This window comes from Chelonia mydas, chromosome 2 (assembly GCF_015237465.2).
Source record: "Chelonia mydas isolate rCheMyd1 chromosome 2, rCheMyd1.pri.v2, whole genome shotgun sequence".
NCBI lineage: Eukaryota > Metazoa > Chordata > Testudines > Cheloniidae > Chelonia > Chelonia mydas.
This window is the reverse complement of record NC_057850.1, coordinates 252,444,027-252,467,618: the sequence shown is the minus strand read 5'-3', so window position 1 is coordinate 252,467,618 and position 23,592 is coordinate 252,444,027. Positions and strand designations below refer to the sequence as shown.

The 23,592-nt window shown below is 46.7% G+C and overlaps 2 protein-coding genes across 10 annotated transcripts in view; one reads left to right on the top strand and one right to left on the bottom strand.

The window, feature by feature from the left end:
• The window catches only part of LOC102936837 (vasoactive intestinal polypeptide receptor 1), a 42,750-nt gene extending 38,346 nt beyond the window's left edge, over window positions 1-4,404 (top strand). The window contains exon 13 of the mRNA XM_037891207.2: window positions 1,955-4,404. Within this exon, the coding sequence (XP_037747135.1) occupies window positions 1,955-2,143 (189 nt within the window). The 3' untranslated portion in view covers window positions 2,144-4,404. The remainder of the gene's footprint in view (window positions 1-1,954) is intronic.
• Window positions 4,405-13,705: 9,301 nt separating this feature from the next.
• Window positions 13,706-23,592, bottom strand: part of ADCYAP1R1 (ADCYAP receptor type I) — a 172,958-nt gene continuing 163,071 nt past the window's right edge. For 5 of the 9 annotated variants that reach the window (XM_043541642.1, XM_037891202.2, XM_027828858.3 and 2 more), the window contains one exon: window positions 13,706-22,425. In XM_043541642.1, the coding sequence (XP_043397577.1) occupies window positions 22,216-22,425 (210 nt within the window). In that variant the 3' untranslated portion in view covers window positions 13,706-22,215. The remainder of the gene's footprint in view (window positions 22,426-23,592) is intronic. The other 4 variants (XM_037891203.2, XM_027828859.3, XM_043541643.1 and 1 more) reach the window with 1 other exon arrangement.

The window sequence follows — 23,592 nt, the reverse complement described above, 5'->3', positions numbered from 1 at the left end:
ATGAGCTTTAAGAACATAAGAGGCAAACTGGAAGTGAGCCCCAGAGCTGTTGAGCCATGCCTCCTATCATCCCAAGCAACCCCATCATACAATCACACTCAAAAATTTGTCCAGGACTCTCTTAAAACTAATGAAATTGTTTGCCCCCACAACTCCTATTAGAAGGCTGTTCCAGAACCTCACCTGGTTAGAAACCGTCTTTTAATATCCAGTCTGAGTTTCTTCACAGCCGGTACATAACCATCGGATCCTGTGCTAATGTAACGCCAACAGACCCCAGTTGTCGAGATCGAACCTGGGACCTCTGGAGCTAAATACATGAGACTCTACCGCATGAGCTAAAACCCACATGCCTCTTAGCTAAGGCTCTAGCAGACTCATTAATCTCTAAGTGGTCTCAGTGCCGTGAGAGGGGACAGAGCACCACACCCAGGAAGTGCGTGGGTTACACTAAGATTGCCCTTTAGCTTGCATAGTGCTTCACCCTCCCTGGTATTTAACCCTGCAATGTATTTATAGAGACCAGTCACATCCCTCCTCAGCCTCCTTGATGCATGCCTACAGGATTGGGCCCCACACAAAAGGCAGCTCCAGGCGTGGGTCTGGGTGTCTTAATAGCCCATAGACCATTGGGCTATAGCATCAACCCCCGCCCCCTCTGGCCAACAAGTGAGTGCCCCACCCCTGAACACCCAATGCAGGCTGGTTGGGGTATACAGCTGGGATGTAGTGACCAGCAGTCATGTCCATGCTCCAAATCAGGCAGAGTAGGGATTTGAATTCAGGTTTCCCAGGTGAGTGCTTTAGCCCTTTGGCTGCTGGCTTTGATGGGATGGGGGCATAGGTGCCGACTTTGTAATGTGCCGGGGGGTGCTCCCCCTGGCTCCTCTCCAGACCCCGCTCCCACTCCACCCCTTCACCCAAGGCGCCGCCCCCACCCTGCCTCTTCCCGCTCTGTTCTGCCCCCTCCCCCCAAGTGTGCCCCACCCTTGCTCCTCCCCTCTGCCCCCCCCAGAGCCTCCTGCACACCATGGAACAGCTGATTGTGGCAGGCAGGAGGTGCTGGAGGTGAGGGGGAGGCGCTGATGGGGGGGGGGGGGGGGCTGCCAATGGGTGCTCAGCATCCACCATTTTTTTCCTGTGGGTGCGTCCGTGGGTGCTCCGTGACTTCTGCAACCTCCGTGACAGACCCGGAGCCCTAGCTATAATGTATAGACTATACATAGACGATATGAATAGTATAGAATCTCTGTCACTGGAGGTTTTTAAGAACAGGTTAGACAAACACCTGTCAGGAATGGCCTATTTATTACATTGTCCTGCCTTGAGTGCAGGGAACTGGACTAGATGACCTACTGAGGTCCCTTCCAGTCCTCCACACATCTATGATTCAATGGTATTCACGGCAGCCACTGCAGACATATTTCCGTGGCTATCAGAGTATGGGGTGTGTGTGTGTGTGAGAGAGTGAGAGTGATGGCCATACCTACAATGTGCTAGGCACTATCCAGACAGCGGTTAGGGGAAAGGGGACATAAAAAGACTAATCCACTCAAGTCACCTCTATTCCTTGTAACAGGGCAGAAGTGGGTCTTTTCAGACGGACTTAGATTTGGACAGGCTAAGGGCCTCGTGGATGAGCTCCAGCAGGCGTTACCACAGCTTGGTGGCCCCACGGAATAAAGCACAAAAACCATTGTGCTAGGACCTGACAAACAGAGGGATGACAGGTGGAGGTGGGTGGTGGGGGGCACTAAAACTGGGGCCTGAGCGCTTTTGAAAATCAATCCACTTGCTTAGGCACCTAGATTTGGAGTTAGAAACCTGACACTGGGCAGGTATTTTTTTGAAAATCTTAGCCTCCGTGTCTGTGAAGTTGGAGTAGCCACATTAGTTCTGTGTCCAATTCTTTGGCCCGTCTCCTCCTCCCCCCTCTTTTCGTGCTTTTCCTTAGGTTCAGGCTGAATTACGGAAGCACCTGCACGAGTGGCAGTACCACGAGTACCTGAACTTCACCCGCAAGCCTCGGACCCTGTCCAGAGATAACAGCCCCGTTAACTATGTCACTCAGTTATCACTGCTTGAAAAAATCAGCCCTACGAGGAAAACGTCCATCTACCGGAATGGCACGTCCTCCGTGTGAGCCTCCCAGAGCAAGCGGAGGTGTTGCAGAGTTGTCTCCTGAAAAATTAAAGGAGGGATGGCCAATATGGAGTCTCTGTAGGGTGACCGTATTTCCCTCTACGGGACACCGGGTAGAATTATTTGTATTCAAGCCGTTCCGTGGCAATCAGTCAGAACTATGCAGGGCAAACGTTCAAATTAACATCAAGTCGACTGAGCCCCCGTTAAAAAGAAATACTGCAGTTGGATTCTTTTTATTTACCTTCTTCTCTTTAAGGCTCTAGGGTTCACACAGGGAGGGGTGACTCACACATACTCCCGTAGGCCTCTCTCCCATGGTGGGGGGGGGGGGTGACTGACTGACCCGACCCTCCCTGCCTGGTGCTCTCTGCTCTCCATGCCTGGCTGGGCCCCTGGGACGGACCCGCTTCTCCTGGTACCTGGTGCCGCGTCTTCCCAAGGTGACACGTGGGGTCACATGCCCCCCCCCCCGCCCCCGGCCCCAGATTTTGCCAGGGTTTACACCAGAATGTGGCCAGCGGCAGCCTTTCGGGACTGTATGGGAGGGAAGGGACGGGAGCTGCTTCTCGCCGCTGGGGAGGAGGAGAGGGGAAGGGATGGCCTGGCCCTTGTCTTTGCAGAGCTCATCTCTCCTCTCCTCCCTCTGCCCCCCCCCACCCCCCATGGCTGGAAGCAGCTTGTCCCTCCCTGCCCACAATGCCCCCACTGACATAACCCAATCACCTCCGGTTCCCCCACCCCACCCCCCAGCTACAGCATGGGCAGGAAGGGGTTAAGCCCTAGGTTGCATTGTGCACCAGGGCCCAGTGGATTCAGCGAACTCAGCCAGAGAGGTGGCTCAGCAGGGCGGGTGCCTAGGGGAGGGAGCAGCCCTGCGCTCCCTGGGGGCGGGCGGGGGGATAGGAGATGAAGATGGTGGTCAGCCCCTGCCTGGGGGGGCTGCTGTGGAGCCTGCAGGTCAAGGCGTGAACAGGCTGGAAATCGCTTCCCCCCACTCCAGAGCTTAGCTGAAGGGCAGAGAAGCTTCCCCGTGCCAGGGCTGTGCGGGCTTTGGCATATGCAGGGCTTGGCTCCTTCTGGCCAGCGCCCCAGGCCAGAGGGTCTTAGGTTTTCCTGGGGCGTCGGCCCAGCCAGAGGCAGTGGGGGAAGGAAGGAGCCTGCTGGCCAGGCTGCTGGTGAGCTGAGCAGTCCCACCAGGGGCTGGTTCTCTGCCCAGTGCTGGGAGCAGGATGCACCCCACGGGGGGGATAGGGAGGAGCAGCAGGGTTGGCGTGGGTGAAGGGGCAAAGCAGGGAGAGGACAGCGAGAGGGGGAACGCATAAAGGGCTGACTGGTGGGCAGCAGAGGTGACATGTAACTGGTCACTACCTGGCACCTGCCACCAGTGCTGGCCGGAAATGGACTGGGGTCTGGGTCTTGCTGGCTGCGAGCTGGCATGCAGCAGGGGCTGCACTGAAGGACCAGCAGGGGGAGCGGCCGGACTCACACGCTGCATCTTTGCCCCGCCGCCAACCTTGCAGACCCACCCCCATCGCCGGCCACTGGATTGCCCCCCACTCGACACTGGTGGGAGGGCGGCTGGCAAGCAGGGATCTGGCCAGCAGCAGGAGTGGGAGGGAGACAGAAAATACGGGACAATTTGCCCGTTTTTAAGAAAAAGTCAGGACACCTGCAGGAAGGCTTAAATATGGGACTGTCCCTTTAAAAACGGGACATCTGGTCACCCTATTTCTCTGTGGATCCTCATGGTAGAACTTCTTGTCGCAGACATCTCTCACTCTTCACTGCAAAGTCCACGTCTCAGGATTTGGGCCTTTGCCAAGTGCTTTGCATTTAATCCCGTGATCTAGAACTGTAAAGTGTGTGTTAATGCTTGTTGGAAGGCATCATCACAATACGGCCCTGACCCACAGCCCATTCAGATCAAAGGGAGCCTTTCCAAAGGGTTCAAGCCCTATATCTCTAGTTCCCTCACTAAAACTAGAGAGTACCTGGCTAGACTCCCTCCCAACCAAGTAATTCAGATCATCTCTTTGTTAATTGCAATCTTACCTTTCAGTTCCAGCAACCCTAACGTTCTCTGTAAGGGGCCATCCCCTTATGCTATGTCTGCCCTGGGGACTGCGTCAGCTCTTCTTGTAAAAGAGCATCATTTTGATCCTTTGTCTAAAATTCTCATTGCTTAACGTGAGCAACTGGAAACGGATTTGTGGTGTCTTTATACTGCAGATGTAGACACATAAAATAAAAATAACAATGGCTGGTGTGGCGTAGTAATATTTATATCTTCAGATGGAAAATTAAGTAAGCTAGACATATATTTTCGACTATGGATCAATTTTAAGGCAGGGAAATAAAGATTTACGGCTATGACCTCTTCACTGTAGACAAGATTTTCCTACAAAAGCCCCCTTCCTGCAGTTGAAGTCAATGCAACTGTGTGCCATCAGTGAGGCACCACAGCAGGATCGGGGCCATACGGCAGACACCTAGCTGCATACATAGGAGTGGAAAAGACCTACTGGGTCAAGACCAGCTCCCTGCTAGTGCCACTGCGAGCAACATCCTCAGATAATCCCATTCATACGCTGATCAAGCTCCTTTTTAAAACTAGTTTGGTTTCTTGCCCTCACTACTGCAATTGAGAGGCTGCTCCAGAACCTCACTCTTCTGATGGTTATAAACCTTCAAGTCTCCAGCCTAAATTTATTGATGGCCGTTTCATCTCCATCTGTTCTTAAGAGCTCCTCTGAGAGTTGAACCCAGGGCCATGTAGACCCGAAGTGAGACAGCCCTCTACCCCAACACATGAAAGTTTACTCAAGTAAATTGTTCCGTTAATTTTTATAGGGCTGCTCACATGAGTCAAGTTACCCATGTGCCCAAGTGTTTGTGGGAGTGGGCTCTAATGGCCACAGAGGTTGAGGGGAGCTCTGCCCTCAGTTTCATATGGCCCAGGAGTTTCATATGGACAATAATAAATAGTTTGAGCTTTATGGGGTAACGTTCTCCCAAGAGCAGTTTTCCCTCAGTTTCCTGGTCTTTCCCCTCTTCTCCCACCCATGGCCTATTACACAGGGCTGCCAAGTGTAAGCCATCTTGTGTGACACACACACCCAAGCCACAGTAGTGCCCACAGAACAGAAAGCTTCCCTGCTGGAGCCAAATACGGAAGGGGCAGGGGTGGCAAGCAGTGTTGGTGGCCATTGGGACAAGATGAAGAGGTACTATTCCTGCACTCCTGGCCTCAAGCACTTCCTACAGTGCCCTAGGCAACCCCAACAGCATGCTGTAGCCCTAGCTCCCCTCCCAGCCACTCCCACCAGACACCCCTCACCCAACTTCCTCCAAGAGACTGCCACCCTCCCCACCAGGATCCCCGGTTCCCCCAGCTTCCCATCCTGCTTCCCCCAAGACACTGTGGCCCAGACACCATTATTGCCCCAGCCACCCCAACAGGCTTTCCCAGCCAGACCCCCTAAATATCCAGCAATGATCTTCCTCTTCACCACAATCTACCTAATACTTCCAGACACTCTCCAGAGATGCCAAGTTTTGTGCACCTCTGTGTCCTACCCCTGCCACTGCTTAGGTCAGGGTTTATTGACCGTAAGCAGAAGCTTAGGGTTATACGAATAATTATTTGCAAATGTGCAAACTACCTTAATATATAATTTGCATCAACTATCACCCCTGGATCAGTGCAAAACTTGCCCCTGACTATGTTAACAATCTGTACGACTCATCAGGGTAGAGACTAGTCTATGATTTGAATGGCTGTTGGCCCCTTCTTCACTAGTGACATGAAAATATTGGGGGCTCGGGGGACATGAAGCGTCATATCAGAGCCTAAACAATGTAAACGGGTTTTTCACAGAGACTAACACTGAAATGTGGTTCCTGCGTGTGGGGAGGTGCTACCACCTTGTGGTGTATGTTTGTAAGCAGTTCTATAATATGCGAAGATACCGAGACCAATGCACAAAGCTAGGTAGGCAGCCACATTTGGAGTGCCTAAATAGAGAAAGGTTTCAGAGTAGCAGCCATTGACTCTATTTCCCCCCGTTAAGTATCCTCACACCTTTCTGTCAACTGTCTAAATGGGCCATCTTGATTATCACGACAAACGTTTTGTTTTCTCCTGCTGATAATAGCTCACCTTAACTAATTAGCCTCTTACTCCACCTTTTCATGTTCTCTGTATGTATATCTATATCTTCTTACTATATGTTCCATTCTATGCAGCCGATGAAGTGAGCTGCAGCCCACGAAAGCTTATGCTCAAATAAATGTGTTAGTCTCTAAGGTGCCACAAGTCCTCCTTTTCTTATTGTAAATACAGAAAGTGCCTAAATGTCAACAGAACATTGGCCTTGGCATACAGCAGATACTTCAGCGGGGGCGGGGGGGGGGGAGGGGGAGGGACACAGGACATTCACATTTCTCCCATCTGGCTTAAATAAAATTTAAACAATTTCTAGACCACTGTCTGTCTGCCAACCAGTGGGTTGTGACTCCTGGGGCAGATCATAAAATGCAACTGGGCAGATCACAAAGTGTTGAAAAATCCAAAGTGAAGAAACCATTGCTCCTCCAGTCACCTCCCCGTCCTTCAAGGTCAAGCGCTTTCTGTCAAGCTCTCAAATCTCTCTCGCTCACACCCACCCACCCCTCAGTTACATAGGGCTAGTATTGTTAACATGGAGCATTTTAGTTTTCATCTTACGTTTATCTGTAAGAGGGGCCTGGTGATTTTTTTGACAGCGTAACGGTGTGCCCAGCTGACCTGACTGAACAACAGGCTGACCCAAGTCTTGTGCTGTCCCTGCCCCTCCATGGGGTGAATTTTGCCCCTAGCTTTGTGGGCAAGCCCTCCTGTCTGACCCAACAGCATTTTCACATTGAGACAAGGGTTTACACGTCACACAACTGGCCCCTTTTCATCACGCTTCAAGATACAGCCTGGTGTGTAGCTAAAATATAGCCCTCATGGGCCCACAGCTGGGCTGTGCTAAGACAACTTGGCCCAGCTCTTGCCAACTCAAAGTGGCCGTGAAGTTGGCTTACCCAGCCACTGGTGCCTGACCCTTAAGAGGGGGATCCTCAAGCTGTGTACATATGAAGGCCTCCTCCCCACCAGCACACACACGCCCAGTACCAATGCCCTACCTGTAGCTAGCAACTGAGGCAAAGGGATGTGGCTGGGGCACCCCTGTGACCTGGCAATTGCCAGTTGTCATAAAAACATGTGGGTCCCTAGGTCAGAGCCCAGGCTGTGAGCAGTCAGCCTAGTGGTTAGAGTCAGAAGCCAGGAAATTTCGCATACCCATTTCTCCCCGAGCTGAGCCAACACCTCTTCAGCCATAGCAGGGGGTCTGCCCTATCTAGTTACAGTCGAGCGGCTTTGGGCATGCTGCTGTATTATTAATGCAGGCAAAAGTGTTAATAAGGGACCTGCTTTGTGGTTTCTTTTATTGAGCATTAATCTCCTGAGTTAGATAATACTGGTCTAGAGAACACTTAGTCCTGCCATGAGTGCAGGGGACTGGACTAGGTGACCTCTCGAGGTCCCTTCCAGTCCTACCATTCGATGATTAGGTGCTGCCATATTGGAACCTGGCCTCATTCAGGCCTGGTTTCACATAGCAGTTCTCTGGAGTTCTCCTACAGGGTGACTAGCTGCATGACCCTGTATAGGATTTCTTTGTGATGGGCTGAGCGCCGGCAAAGCTTGTCGTTTTTCATTTTCTTGTCTGTCATAAGGGTTGTGTCCAGAAGAATTCACCCCTGAGCAGGGAGCCACTGTAGCATCTCAATCCCATTGAGAAACAGATTTTCTCCTGACCTTGGCTAGCTGGTTTGCACAAAACCTAGCCGGTCAATCACATTCTTCTACTTCACCCGCTATGCCTGTGTCACTAGTTTATTTTGCACATCCTAATCTACACCCTTTGGTTTAATTTATGGCCTTTGCATTGTCATAGCTGCAGTCATTCTCCTGATTGTTTAACCCACCCGGCAGCCATTGCCATGCTCAGCAGCTGCCCCAGCTACCAGAAGCTGCCCCTTTGACAAATGCAACTCACAGTTTATGCCAGGGAGAAAAGGTTGGTGATTTGGGCCCAGATCCTCAAATGTATTAGGCACCTACCGCCAGAGCCGTCCCACCCAGGACGGCAACCGCCCCAGGCCCCATGCTTTGGGGGGCCCCCACACTTTGTGGGGGCCCCCGTGTTTTGGGACGCAGGGGCCTGGCGGCAGTAGCAGCAAGCGACCCAGCCCCAGCCCGTCCCGCTGGCTCCCGGGTCGCTCGGGAGAGGGGGCGGAAGCTGGAAAGAGGCAGAGCAGGGGCAGGGGCTTTGGGGAAAGGGTGGAGTGGGGGCAGGGCGGACCAGGGGTGGGAAGAGGTCAGGTGGGACTTGGGGGAAGGGGCGGGGAGAGTGCAGAGCAGGGGTGGAAAGAGGCGTGGCAGGGTGGAGCCGGGGCGGGGTTTGGGGAAGGGGTGGAATGGGGGCAGGGCGGACCAGGGGTGGGAAGAGGTCAGGTGGGACTTGGGGGAAGGGGCGGGGAGAGCGCAGAGCAGGGGTGGAAAGAGGCGTGGCAGGGTGGAGCCGGGGCGGGGTTTGGGGAAGGGGTGGAATGGGGGCAGGGCGGACCAGGGGTGGGAAGAGGTCAGGTGGGACTTGGGGGAAGGGGCGGGGAGAGCGCAGAGCAGGGGTGGGAAGAGGCGTGGCAGGGTGGAGCCGGGGCGGGGTTTGGGGAAGGGGTGGAGTGGGGGCAGGGCGGACCAGGGGTGGGAAGAGGTCAGGTGGGACTTGGGGGAAGGGGCGGGGAGAGTGCAGAGCAGGGGTGGAAAGAGGCGTGGCAGGGTGGAGCCGGGGCGGGGTTTGGGGAAGGGGTGGAGTGGGGGCAGGGCATGGGGCGGAGGGGGAAGTGTTGTCCCCGGCCCTGAATCCCCCTAGGGATGGCCCTGCCTACCACCAATTTAAATGCATGGGAGTTAGGTGCATAAATACTTTTGAGGCTCTGGACCTTGGGGCCTTTCAGCTCGGCTATTGATTCAATACTTGTCTCTTTCTTTTAAAGTAAACTGCTAACATATGACCAGGTGGCTGCATGTTTAATGTGCTATGTGTGTGAGCTGGCTAACATGGTGTAATGTTAAAAGCATTCTATAAAACCAGAAGAATAACACGGGAGGAGACCAGGCCACCAAAAAATTGGTGATAGCGATTGTCTTGGCAAAACATGTTTAAAGTCCTGGAAAAAATCTCCTCCGTATTATAAACCAAGACTTTGGGGCGAACAAAAATGGGAGAGTTTATACGGTCACATATATGCTGTACATGCCTTAGGACTTCTCACGGAGAGGTCAATCCAAAATGGATGGGCCAGATCGACTGACTTCATTTACAAAGCAAATCATTATAGCACTGTTAGTATTTGCCAATCAGGCCTTCCAAACACTGTGGAACGGTGGTGGCTACAGGATGCTCAGACAGGAGCTGGAGAACCAAGACTCCTGGGATGAGATTCACAGAGGTGTTCAAGTGCCTAACGCCTATTTAACTCAGTGGAGTTAAAGGCGATTCATTGCCATTGTAGATCTCACTCCTGAGTGCTCAGAGAATGTCAGTAAATTTGGTAATGCTAGTGAATCCTGTATACTGGTGTAAAGCAACAATCCGTGCGTTTTACTGTGATTGTGCTCTTCATGTAAAACTTTCACCAATAAACTGTAACTTATCTACAACGTCTTTTTGAGAGCCCACATTTGCCAAGCACCCAGCCTAGTTATAGGATTTCTAATCTGGCTTGATGTATACTAAGCATAAAGAACAAGTCTCCTTAGCTGGTGGAATTGGGCCCAGCTCCATGGACTTCAACAGAGAGATGTCCCCTTATACCAGCTGAGGATCTGGACCAAAATATGTGTATCTTGGCTTGACTGTCAGCTACAAACATGTGCCCATCACAGAAGGACAGGCATTGTTTGAGACAGGCCAAGGAAGGGTAGCTAAAGGAAGAAATTGAGAGTGTGAAGACAGAAGGGAACAGTTCAGAAGAGTCTGTTGGCCTGTGACATCCTCAGCAAAGAACGTGGTGGGAGCCTCATGTCTTAGCATGTTTCAAACTTGACTGGACAAAATGCCTGAAATTGTTATGTGCAACAAACCTCTTTGACAGGGAAAGCAACTGGGTCACAAAGTAGAGCTGCTCCACTTCGTGTTTCTAGGCTATACTGCGAATGCGTGGGGTCTTACATTTCCAGAGGCAATAGTAGACCATATTCAGCCCTAATCTAGCTCCACTTGATTCCACCTTTGACAAGGTACCTCACCAAAGGCTCTTAAGCAAAGTAAGCTGTCCTGGGATAAGAGAGAAGGTCCTCTCCCGGATTGGTAACTGGTTAAAAGACAGGAAATAAAGCATAGGAATAAATGGTCAGTTTTCAGAATGGAGGTAAATAGTGGAGTCCCCCAGGGGTCTGTACTGGGCCCAGTCCTATTCAACATATTCATAAATGATCTGAAAAAAGGGGTAAGCAGTGAGGTGGCAAAATTTGCAGATGATACAAAACTGCTCAAGATAGTTAAGTCCAAAGCAGACTGCGAAGAGCTACAAAGGGATCTCACATAGCTGGGTGATGGCAACAAAATGGCTGATGAAATCCAATGTTGCTAAGTGCAAAGTAATCCACATTGGAAAACATAATCCCAACAGTACATATAAAATGATGGGGTATAAATTAGCTGTAAACCACTCAAGAGAGAGATCTTGGAGTCATTGTGGATAGCTCACGAAAGCTTATGCTCAAATAAATTTGTTAGTCTCTCAGGTGCCACAAGTCCTCCTGTTCTTTTTTCTCTGAAAAGAGCCACTCAATGGGCAGCATCAGTCAAAGAAGCGAACAGAATGTTGCGAATCATAAAGAAAGGGATGGATAATAAGACAGAAAATAGCATATTGCCTCTGTATAAATCTATGGTACATCCACCTCTTGAATACTGCATGCAGATATGGTCACCCCATCTCAAAAAAGATCTATTGGAATTGGAAAAGGTTCAGAAAAGGGCAACAAAAATGATTAGGGGTATGAAAGAGCTTCCGTATGAGGAGAGATTAATAAGACTGGGACTTTTCATCTTGGAAAAGAGATGACTAAGGGGGGATATGATAGAGGTCTATAAAATCATGACTAGTGTGGAGAAAGTAAATAAGAAGGTATTATTTACTCCTTCTCATCACACAAGAACTAGGGGGTCACCAAATGAAATTAATAGGCAGCAGGTTTAAAATAAACAAAAGGAAGTATTTCTTCACACAATGCACAGTCAACTTGTGGAACTCCATGCCAGAGGATGTTGTGAAGGCCAAGACTATAACAGGGTTCAAAAAAGAACTAGATAAGTTCATGGAGGATAGGTCCCTCAATGGCTATTAGCCAGGATTGGCAGGGATGGTGTCCCTAGCCCCTGTTTGCCAGAAGCTGGGAATGGGCGACAGGGGATGGATCACTTAATGATTACCTGTTCTGTTCATTCCCTCTGGGGCACCTGGCATTGGCTACTGTTGGAAGACAGGATACTGGGCTAGATGGACCTTTGGTCTGACCCAGTAAGCCATTAATATGTCCTTATGTTCATGGTTTAAACCAAGAATGCCCGTTGCCCATTGATAGCAAAGGACTTATGCCTGCATACTCCAGGACTGAGTTTGTCAGACAGCAGCCAAAGACTGGTAGGGTGGGCTCTGTGTGGGACCCAGGGACCCATTGGTGCCAAATGGCAGTGGGCATGGGGTGCGTAGGGGTTTACAGTCATCCCCTGGGTTGGGTATACACATATTAGTTCACCAAAGGGTGGCATGTGAGGTCTCCATTGAGAGCCAGTAGCCCACTGGTTGACATAATGAGTGAAACGTATGTATGGCTAATATTTAAGGGCTTACGTATGTGTACTGAACATTATATTCTTAAGGACTTGGAGCTGTCAAGTCACGAGGAGGTGATGTACCTTGGAAATGTTCCTTTTAGGGAGGAGGTATCTGATGCCTATCTCCCTGTCTGGTCATTTGACTATTGTCCATTGCAGTGGATTCAACCTGTGGTCGGCAGACCCCTTGGTATCCACAGACTGTCTAAGGGGGTCTGTGAAAGATTGTCACTACCATAGAATAGTGTTTTTTCAACCTGTGATCTGCAGATCCCAGGCTATGTCTAAGATTTCCAAAGGGGTCCGTACCTCCACTCGAAATTTTTAGGAGTCCACAAATGAAAAAAGTTTGAAAACAACTGGCGTACTGGCCCACAATTGTAGGCCTATTTGTATACTGAGTCACCGGCTAAATAAGAGAGTGTGAACTCTACAAGAGGGGAAGTCTGCAGGATGGAACAAACAGCGAGGGGTGTCCTGTTCATGAATATAGACAAAGGATGAAACTGGTATATCTTGAGGGGCAAAGAAACACACTGGGTCCTTCACCTGGCAGACAAGCTGACAGTGTGTCTGTCTCATGAAAGGAGGATCCCAGTCAAGTCTGGTGGCAAAATGTTGCTAGGATTCAGGCAAGCATTTCTCTGCAAGACGTGAAATCTAGGCTGTAGAATGCATGCTATGATTTTGTTTTATAGGTAAGCATGTATTTCCAATACTTCTACCGGCTATCACTTGAATCTCTGTGCTTTGTTAAATAAACTGACACTTGATTTCACTATAAACATATCTGAGTGCTGTGTGTTAAGCCGACCGGTGATTTGAGGTGGAACTGGTATGCTGGGATGTGCTGTCCTTTGGAAGTAGCGACTCTGTGAATCCTGAGTGTGTCCAATGGCCTAGGGGCTGGACACTCCACGGGGATGCTGGGAGGACTTCAGGGTGGGAGTGTGCCTATCACTAACAGGTGGAGAGACAGCAGGGCCTCGGAAGGCTAGAGGGGAATGTTTGTGTTGCCGGTGGCATAGGGGAGCTGACCCCCAAAAGGCACAGACAAGGCTTTCCTGCTAACAGCAGGTGGTAGTCTCACAACTGTGGTACCCCCGGAAAGCATCACTTGGAGGCAATACAGAGAATTCCCCTTCTAGGCATCTTGGCAGGTGGGGCTCATCCAGGGTTATACTAATCACCATTTTCAGGACTGGGAAGGAATTTCCCCTCAGATCAGACTGGCAGGGACCGAGGGGTTGTGGTGGGTTTTTTGCTTTTCCCTGCAGGACTGAACATGGGTCCCTAGCTAGGATCACATGGATCTGTCTCACCAAATCATTGTCTGCCATTGCAGGGGCCTCAGGCATTGATGTGCTTCGGTATCTCCTATTCTTCACCTGTGGCACACACTGGCTTAGGCTCCTGAGAGCTGTAATATTTTAGTCTAGTCCAGGTGGGGTTCAGTGGTTTGTAATATACAGGAAATCAAATTAGATGATCCCTTCTGGCCTTAAACTCTGTGATTCCCAGCAAGCAAAGCACCTTCATTAATGAGCGCATCCTGCTAGCTCCCAAAATGGTAACTCTGCAGCATTGGATCAGCCCGAGAGTTCAGTTTCATAGCAGAACAGACGTGCAAAAATGATAATACATTTATTGTGTCATCTACAGCAGTATACATGTTAAAATCTAGTACTGTTTCTCAGAACACACACAAAGATTAGTCTAGTAAGCAGCAGTTGACATCTGTGTGTTTCCACTTAACAAAATGTAATAACCCCAGATCCTGTTACCCATGACGATAAAAAAGGTCACTATTAGACCCAGAGGGCCAGTAAATTCATTCCTTGACACCTTCAAAATACTGCTTTACATACATGAACCTGGCACATCTCTCCTCGGGAGCTATCGCATGTTGCATTGCTACTATAATGGCAAGAAATTGGGAGAGAAAATGAGGACACTAACAGGTGTTTTTAAAGATTATGCAGGTACACCGAGACCTCTGGAGACTCCTGTACTGTGATAAGGTTCATTGGAGCAGGTGTATACAGAGGCCTAGGTTACTTCAGCTACGGACAGACACTGCGAGGTTCATACCACTCATTAACTCTTCACACGGATGAATTCCCCACAAAGAAAGCAAATGTGGAATAATAATAATATCCAGGTGAAAGGATCACAAGGGTCAAAACAAGGCATATTGTTCAAGCTCTGTAGAGACTGGATAAAGTACAATACACATTTAGCTGAATGTCGCTGTCTACCACAAAAACACATAGCGCTTAACATCAGAGTATCCTTAGATATTACTGCATGCTCCATACTCCACCGCTCTCTGCGATAGTAGATGCAATCCGTAGCTGGTTGTGCCTGTCTGACATCTTTAAAGATGTAGCGTAAATCCTCCCCTAACTCACTAAAGGTGCCCCCAGGTATAACGTCCCTGGTTTGGTAACGAGGCAGTTAACACTGAGCCATAACCCAAGAGGTTGCAAACAGAGATCTCAACTGTAGCTGACTCAGAGATGGCTCTGCAAGCACCACATGTGAATCCAGCTGGTAGCACGTTTGGGGGCGTGCCCAGGGGAATCATGGTTGATAGCATAATTTTCTCACTGCTACTAGCAGAGTCAATGTGAGCCATAGCGTCTACTGCTGAAAGTAACATCCACTCAAGAGGACGGGGAGACATGACACCCTTGGGACGGTTCACCAGTGGGTCTGCAGCTCCTCAAGAGAGTGATTGGTTGGAATCCTCTTGGGCTGTTTTACAGATACCTTTGGTGAGTTACAGGCTCTTGTGCTACTTTTCTCTCCCCCTCCTGGCACCCATGCAAGACAAGCAGGACTTTGCTCACACTAACTAGGGATGGGTACATTGAAAAAATGTTGGCAGTCAGAGCCCAGCAAACATGCAAATGTTCAGAAGTTTCTCTGAACTGGCCCAGCTTCTGCAGTCTGCAAGCACAGAGCTGTGAATCTCCCAGGAAAACAGTATCTCAGCGCATTTCCGATACTCCCAGGCATGGCTTGACATACCATGAGAACAGCCTTTCCTGTGGTGCTTTGGCATAGTTTGATTTTGGTTGGGAGCAGGAAGTGCAGTGCCGGCAAAATTGAAAGGACGACGGGCGGGGAAAAACCCAACTAATTAAATGTTTCAAAGCCGAGTCTTGAAGAAAGTGCAATTGGATTTGGTTCTAAAAATGAGCAAAGAGTCAGGGAGGGTCAGATGTTTTCCAGAAACAATTTAAATATGAACACTTGCAGTTGCTGAAGGGCAGCACCTCTGCAACTGCAAAGCCCCCGTATCTGGAACCCCATAATTCAGGACATAATTCTTATTGCTCCTTTGGACGAATCACCTTGGGAACATTCTCATTTCAAATGCTGTCTTCATACAGTAACAAACCTTTCTTAATAAAGTGATTCAAAGGAAGGAAGAGGAAATAGCCAGAGTATAATTGTTGACTTGAGAGACTTATCTAACAAAGGACAAATGCTGTCCTTTCTGACTGAGCAACTGGAGAAGTTTAGACATTGTAAGTTCTCATTTTTTCTTCTTGAGAGAATCCAATCTACCTGAAACAGCCCAATGGAGCTGTGATGTCGGTTGTCGCCCCTCACCCCTACTGTAAGACAACTACTACTGCTAATAATATATGGGAATGATAGCATGAGCTACAGAAAAAGAGCATGATGTATATAATAAATGAGCTGCATGACTTCAGAAGGTTTGGCTAATTTTGATGCAGCATCCAGAAAGCTCTGAATTGTATCAAACACTTATTTGAACCTGGAAATCTTCTGTGAGGAGAGCAAATCTTCCTTTGGCTAGAAAAGCGATATTGACTAGGAAGTGGTGTTTTAGAGTACCGGGAGTAATGGCTATTAGCTCAGATGTTTGAATGAGTGATATATCAAAGCATTCACATTTTTCCGTGGGGGGGGTCAAAATTCCAAATTTTCACTGACAAATCGAATTTTGGAAAATGTTGACCGGCTCCAATATACAGTAACAGCGTCCATAGGATGAGCCAGAGCCCATTGACTGCCTTTGTTACTACAAACAGAGCTTTTAGGCTTCGGAGCTGGAAAGTTACAGGATTTGGAAACCAAGAAGATGGTCACTGAGTGGAGGACTGGCGTTGCTGAATGTGAAGTTTAATGTCACTGTATGTATTGGCAGTAGGAAGACCCATCCTCAAAAGAGAAGATGAAAAGAATGGTGAGCTACAAATCGCAGCAGCAGTGTGATGGGCCAGAGTTCTATATTTGGCAATGTAAGTTAGAGAGTATCCAACTAGGTAGAAGAAAAGCCTGGAAATACCATCAGGGAATATCGAACCTTTCAAATGGTTTCTAAAACCACCGGACCACATTTCATTATTTTTTGTGTGGACAAGATTTTTAAGACTGCCAAAAAATAGGAATTCATGGCAAAGGCATTAACCAGAACTGCAGTTCCAAGCTGACCCTTTCAGCTTTGAGATATTGCCTCTTGCATCTTAGAAATAATTTTTAAAGCAGTGAAGAAAAAAAAGTAGAACGTGTAAGAGACTCACAGCAGAAATGACAGTTCAAAGCTTCCCAGAAGATGAACATTTTGAATATTACACCTTTCCTAGAGGAACAAGAGTCAGCAGAGCGTGCATTGTGGTGATGCGAGTTAAAAAAGGAACTGTTATCTGTGTTGAGATTAGATTCTGGCCAGAAATGACTCTATCTAGTTCCCTTCATTATTTTTGCTGTTACAATGTCGTTAAATCATTGTGATTTGCTGGACTCCCTACTCTGTAAGCATCTATTTCCTGATATGTATGGGCCAAGGAGATAATGCTGAGATCTAGATTCAGACTAGTCAGAGGCCAGTTCACTTTGGAGTCTAAATCATGACTGAGAGTCAACTTCAGATGCCACACTGCTGAAATCTCACCGGCTGATCCCATGACATTTCTGCCAACTCGAATGGTGGAGATTTCATGAGACCTGTGGAACTAATGAGATTCCCCCATCTTGTTACAGGGTTTCAAGGCAGCTGTGTGCCAGCTCTGACCTCACATCAGCGTAAGTAAAGTCAACAGAGTTATGCCAGATTTACACCAGTGATGCTGAGACCAGAATCCAGATTGGGGCCTATATTATGGGCCTGTTCAAAGCTCACTGAAGTTAGTGTCAAGACTCCCATTGAGTTCAGTGAGCTTTGAATCTGATTCCACAATCATAAAGAGCCTAATTCCATTCCCATTTCAAGGGCAAAACTCCCATAGACTTTAAGCAGAAGGATACTCTCATGGTCCAGGTAGGCTTGCTCTTATAATTACAGCACATTATTATTTACTGTGTTGTAGTATGTGGTCATACTGATCATGAATTTGTATATTAGAAGAGCTAACCTGCTTGCTGCAATTAAAAATAATCTTAAATTGATTTCACCTCCCCCCCAACTGCTGTCTAGTCCTAAAAGGCACTTGAGGAACCTCTCTACCTCTGATAACTGCCACAAAAATATAATTTGTCTAGCCCTCTTAAGGTAATGACCAGCAATGTAAGCAACATAGGCATAACTTGTCACCTTTGGGAATACACAGAAAGAGAGTTTGAATTCTGAGTTTTACATCCAGGAGAACTTTAGCTTTGATTAACTGATGTCCACGTGCAGTGGGAATCATGACATGGATTTTCCAAGCAAACCCTAGCCTACGTCTTGTTGTCCACTGGTTTTAGTGTTCTGGTAAAGCCCTTGTAGAAAAAAATAAATATTTGGATCCTGCAAACCGCTGAACACCCTCAGCACCTTTGACGACTGGTCCCTTAGAAAATAGTGGCCCATAACACTGTATTAACAGTGTCGCATGCATTTAGTTCTTTGCACCAGTACTGTAGGGACACTGTTTCTCATATATTGTACCACAAAAACAACTTCAGGACTGATCTACTTGGGCTGTTCTTCTCTGAACCTACTACAGTAACTAGGTAACTTTCATTAGACCTCCATATCCAAGGGGAATCGTCTGCCACAGACTAAAAGGAAAAGCGAGAGTCTTTCCTGAACATCACTGAGATTGTGCCATTAAAATCTTAAGCCCAATTTTTTCAAACATCGAGTACTTAAGTTAGGTAAAGCAGCTGGATTTTTCACCCTTAGTGCCTCTGAAATTCAGTACTTGTGGCACCTTAGAGACTAACAAATTTATTTGATCAGGCTTCTTTTATTGAGGTGCCTAGATTTTGGCACCAAGGCTCTGATTTTCAGAAGTGCTGAGCACCCACAAATCCAAATGAAGTCCAAGGGAGATATAGGTGCCCAACGACACTGAAAAATCACACCTCTCTGACGCAATATTTGTTTCAGGATTTTAAAATACATCTCGTAGCAGATCTCCCTATTCAACGGCAGACAATGAAACAGTAGCTCTATGCGCTACAGACCCACAAAAGCTGCAGTACAGAAGATTTTGTACATTTACAAAAGCCAAATAAGAAAAGTAGACAGGAAATGTATTATTGGCATATTATAAAAATGGCTCAAGGAGCATAGCACACATTTTTTAAATTACATTTTGTTTTAATAACATGTACTTTCTAACTCCAAAATATATTTCACAGTAGAAATAAAACAAACACTGTTACACGCGAATAGATATTTACACACGCTTTGAAGCAATTCTTCCTTTTGGTTCCTTCTATCTTGACGCTTAGTAATGATGGTCACCAGAAGTGGTGACACGCACATTTAGCATCTTCAATTTACATTCAACATAAAGATACCCAAGAGCATTCTTTGTGCAATGGCATTAGAATCTTTGTTTAGGTAACAACTGGTTTCTCTATATACACCTGAAGTATGATCTTTCGAGTGACACTGAACATTAGAGTGGCCACATGAATGCCATGATTGTAAGAGTCGTCAGCACTTCCAGTAAAAAATCCCACTGGAAGGGATTTGCCTGTACTTTATAGAATATCGGATATATTAAGTATATAGAGAGATACAACTTCTAGTAAATTCATTGCTGGTGAACGATACTGGATGGAAAATCTCAAACACTGAAGTCCTCTATCGGTCTACTGCAGTGGTTTTCAACCTATTTACCATTGTGGGCCGCATATGAAGCTCGCTGTGTGTTATGTGGGCCGCATCCACACAATATATATACTACCTGTATGGTCCTGAGGATGAGCTGTGTGCTGATTGGGCCGCAAGCAGCCCACAGATTGAGAACCACTGGTCTACTGAACAAGTACAGCATACAGTGTGGAAGCTTCCAACACAACGTCCCATCAACCTTCCTCAATCCTGAGTTTGGGCTCTAAGAATCAAGAGGTGAATTCAGTCTCCAGGACCATTCAGTCCTTGGCCTCTCTTGCTGAGACTGTAAAAAAAAATAATGTATCCATGCCAGATCCTCGGCTGAGGTAAACCGATGTAGTTGCATGGACACCAATGGTGTTGCACTGATTTACATCATCTGAGGATCTAGCCTCCAATGTGTGCCAATTGCAAGGGTGGTTTTGTGATGTGGACACTCGCCCACGAGGCACTGGACTGAGACCCACCAACTCAAATAGGAGAGGATTTTAGAACTGCCAGAAAAAAACCCTTTTGCTCTGGATTGAAATGTGGCACAAAAAAGGTCTCCAACCAGAGGCAAGTTTTAAATATAGTGATCAATGACTGAAAATTGGCTAGTAACCATTCATGCAAAATATGCTTTGTCCATTATTTCTTTTTATAATACACTTACAGTATTGTCAGTATTAACCTCGTGAAAGTCCATACTACAGAAAATACAAAACTAAATTTCATCTGTTCATTTAATATTAGATAGTTTTGTTTAAAAAATTATAAGTATATATTTACCAGATAGATCTGACTTTACCCCTCTCCCTCTTCAGTGTCTTTCTGGTCCATTAAGAACATGATTCATTGGGAAACTTGCTAAAATTGCTATTTACAGCATCTGATGAGAGAAAAGTTTCCAATCTATCAGTTAAAAAGTACTTACGTAATTTTTGCACAACGTCTGGAACATAGGGGGCCAAATTCTACTCTCGGTTAGGGTCAATCCTATGCAGAGGACTGGCAAAAAGCCTGTACATCACATAAGTCCCACTTAAGACCTCAAAGTACATTCAGGCGGTACATAGTCCTTTTACTGGTCTTCTGTACAGGAGTGAATTTCACCCTTATAGTGGTGTGAATCTGGAATAAATGTCTGCTCCTGCACCCACTGTAGTCAAGGCAGCACTCCCATTTATTTCATAAGAACATAAAAATGGCCATACTGTGTCAGACCAATGGTCCATCTAGCCCAGTATCCTGTCTTCCGACAGTGGCCAATGCCAGGTGCTTCAGAGGGAATGAACACAACAGGTAATCGTCAAGTGATCCATCCATTTCAGTGGATTTCAGATTGACCCCTAACGCTACTGGGATTATTTAGATTTACACTTCTGTAACTGAGAGCAGAATACGTCCCATAAAGCACTAAGTGTTAAGTATTATCACTAATACTTCTTTCATAACTTTTCATGATTTTTTCCTTTTAAAAACAAGGAAACTATTTTTTTAAAAAAAAACTATACTTAACATGACATTACAAGTTTTGACCTAAACTAACAAAACACAGTGAAATCAAAATCTCTGCCGACAGCAAAATTTTGTGTCTATATCTTCCCCCCTTCCCACCACTTTCTTTTTCATTTCAATTAAGAACAAAGAGCTAGGCATAATTTTGAATTCCCTGGTTGCTGTTAGTTTGAATCCAAACTATCATATTTAAATGTCATTTTGTTGTTTAATACACACACACACATATAAATCCACAAAGAAATAAGAGCAAATACAGTCCTTAAAGCCTCTATGCACCACATAAAACCTCTCAAGAAATAATTGACATCATTGATGTTTGACTGAAGTAGATATGTATCCAGTCATGGCTCTAACTACAAGGCAAAGTTGGAAAGGACTTTTTCTTTTGTCTCTCAGACATTGGCATTAATGATATCTGTTGGTGAACAAACAAACTATCCAATGACAGAAGAAACTGCCAGACACGGTAAATCATCCAAAGTCTTTATCATTCCCTTCCGTAGTGTCTTACTGTTCAGCTTACAGACACTGAGGACATTAATCTTCCTGCACCACCACGTTGGGCCCCTGTTGAGTGTCTTGTGCTGGCAAACTTGAAGCATAGTGCTGTCAATGCCAGCCTGGTCGCAGAGGCCACACACACACGTCATGCCACTACCAGTCGCAGTGCAATGATCAGACATTGATGCAGGAGTTTCATTGTAATTCAGAGGAAGCAAGAATCCTGGTACTGACCTTTGCCTCTTAGCGGGGGGAGGGAGGGATCTTTGTTCACATTACTCAAAACTCCAACCTATCAACCCCAAAAATATAGATCTCTCTCAAATGGATGGCCCTCTTAGAAAATTCACAGCTTTGCTAGAACCTAAAATAGCAGCCCCATCTCTGCTGCATGGATTCCTCTCTCCGGAATGGTGACAGGTATGCTGTCTCACACAGTCACAGCAGATGTTCTAAGTCCGCTGAGTTCTTCTGACCAAATCCAGCCATGAAATCAATTTCCGGAGTCCTTCATGAACTGGCTGGCATTATTAACCCCAACGTTATAGTCACATCCTAAGACTCCAAAGAGACTGAGAATATTCAGACACCAAAGATAGGAATGAGGCATAGTGAAGATGCATTGGATTAGAAAAACAAACAAACCCAGACCCCAAAAATAACAACAATGAAGTCCATGCACAGACAGATTTATATCAGTTTGGCAACCAATGTTCACAACTGCACAGCAATCACTTGATACACTTGGCTGACAATGGATTACTTGCAGATGCTCTAAATGGGTGTGTGGGGGCGGGCTTGGCGTTTTACTGATTTTTTTATCAATGGCATGGATCTTAATGGTGTATTTACAATGATTGTTAAAAAAATATCCTTTTTTCTTCTCTGCAAAACGCCAGGGATGTTTTGTTTCATGCTTTCGGACACATCTTACATTAAAAAAAATCATAATAATAATCATTAAAAAAGAAAACCCACACCAGCAAAATTATGATTTTTTTTCTTTTTAAAGGGTGTTTTGGGTTTTATTGGGGGAGGGTTTATTTAGTTGCTCATGTCACTAGATTCTCCGCATTTATGCTGGACATCCGAATCTGAGAGCTGCTCTTGCTCAGAATGGAGAGTTGTGTCCCCCCGTTCACTCCGCTGCTCGCCAGAGAGGGATGGCGATGTTTGAAATCCACAGCAAAATACCGGTTGACTTTCCAGCTCCTCCATTTTCTCTTTATTTCTGATTGCACCTTTAGGGAGAAACTTTAAAAGGTCATTTTTTTATGTACTTAGCCGCTCGGGTACATGCTGACAGACAATCAAGTTTCAAAAATAAACAATGCTTGTTTAAGACCCGTCTTGAACTTCTCCCCTCAGTGAACTCTAGGGAGACTTCTAGATGTGCATGGGGTGGAGGCAGTGGGGAAATGCGATGCAACCCTATTGTACACTCAGTCTACGCTCACTGACATCAGGGTACGTGAGTTGCCACCATGAATCAGACCAGGGATGCATCGCGGTCCTGTCATGTCCACTGGCTACCAGTACTTTCTTCCTAACTCCGGGCAGTTAGTGGTTAGCTTGGATACTCCAGGTGAAATCCTGACTTTGTTGAAATCAATGGAAGCTTTACCATTGACGTCAGTGTGGCCAGGATTTCACCCATCATATCCAGAGCAGAGGGATGATATGGTCAGTGATATTTTTTTTTCAGTTCTGAAACAATGGGCTGCAACTTTGAGGATCCACTATCCTCAAATCAGATCTGAGTCTTTCCTGTATGAGTGGAAATAATCTGCATCAGCGTGCTTGCATTTTTTGCTCTCTATTGCATTTGGCACTCATTGAGTTAATCTTTCCTTGTGCATGAACCACCCCACCCAGTGAAGTCGATGGAAAGACTTCTCCTTTGATTGGCATTGACTTTGGATTGGGCCCTTGGAGAACCATGCAAGATGGAATATGTTTCATACACATTTCATTCCCATCTTGCCCCCAGTGCTTCCATCCGCCTTTTATGGCTGTATGGCTAGTGAAAACACAGCATTCTCCTCTATCATTTCCCCACAAAGGGGTGACAGCAGTCAGATATGCAAGTGTGCATGCTACCCTTTCTAGCATCGTCCTGGTATGTCACCTAAATGGCACAATAATAGGACATTCTAGGACGCGCACAGTTGGAAGATGAACAAGTAATTAGGTTTAACTCTTCCTTGTTAACCATGTGACTGCCGCCAAACTTGCTGGGCGTATATATGCCATGTACACAGTGGGGTACACCCACCTGCTGAATACCCAGGTATACCTGATGTGTCACTGATTGCAATGGGAATGTGAATACAACTTAGCAACTAATCTTCTATCTCAGGGAATCTAACTACTTCAAGAACTGCAACGATGGGAAGCTCTTTATAAACGATATGCATTATT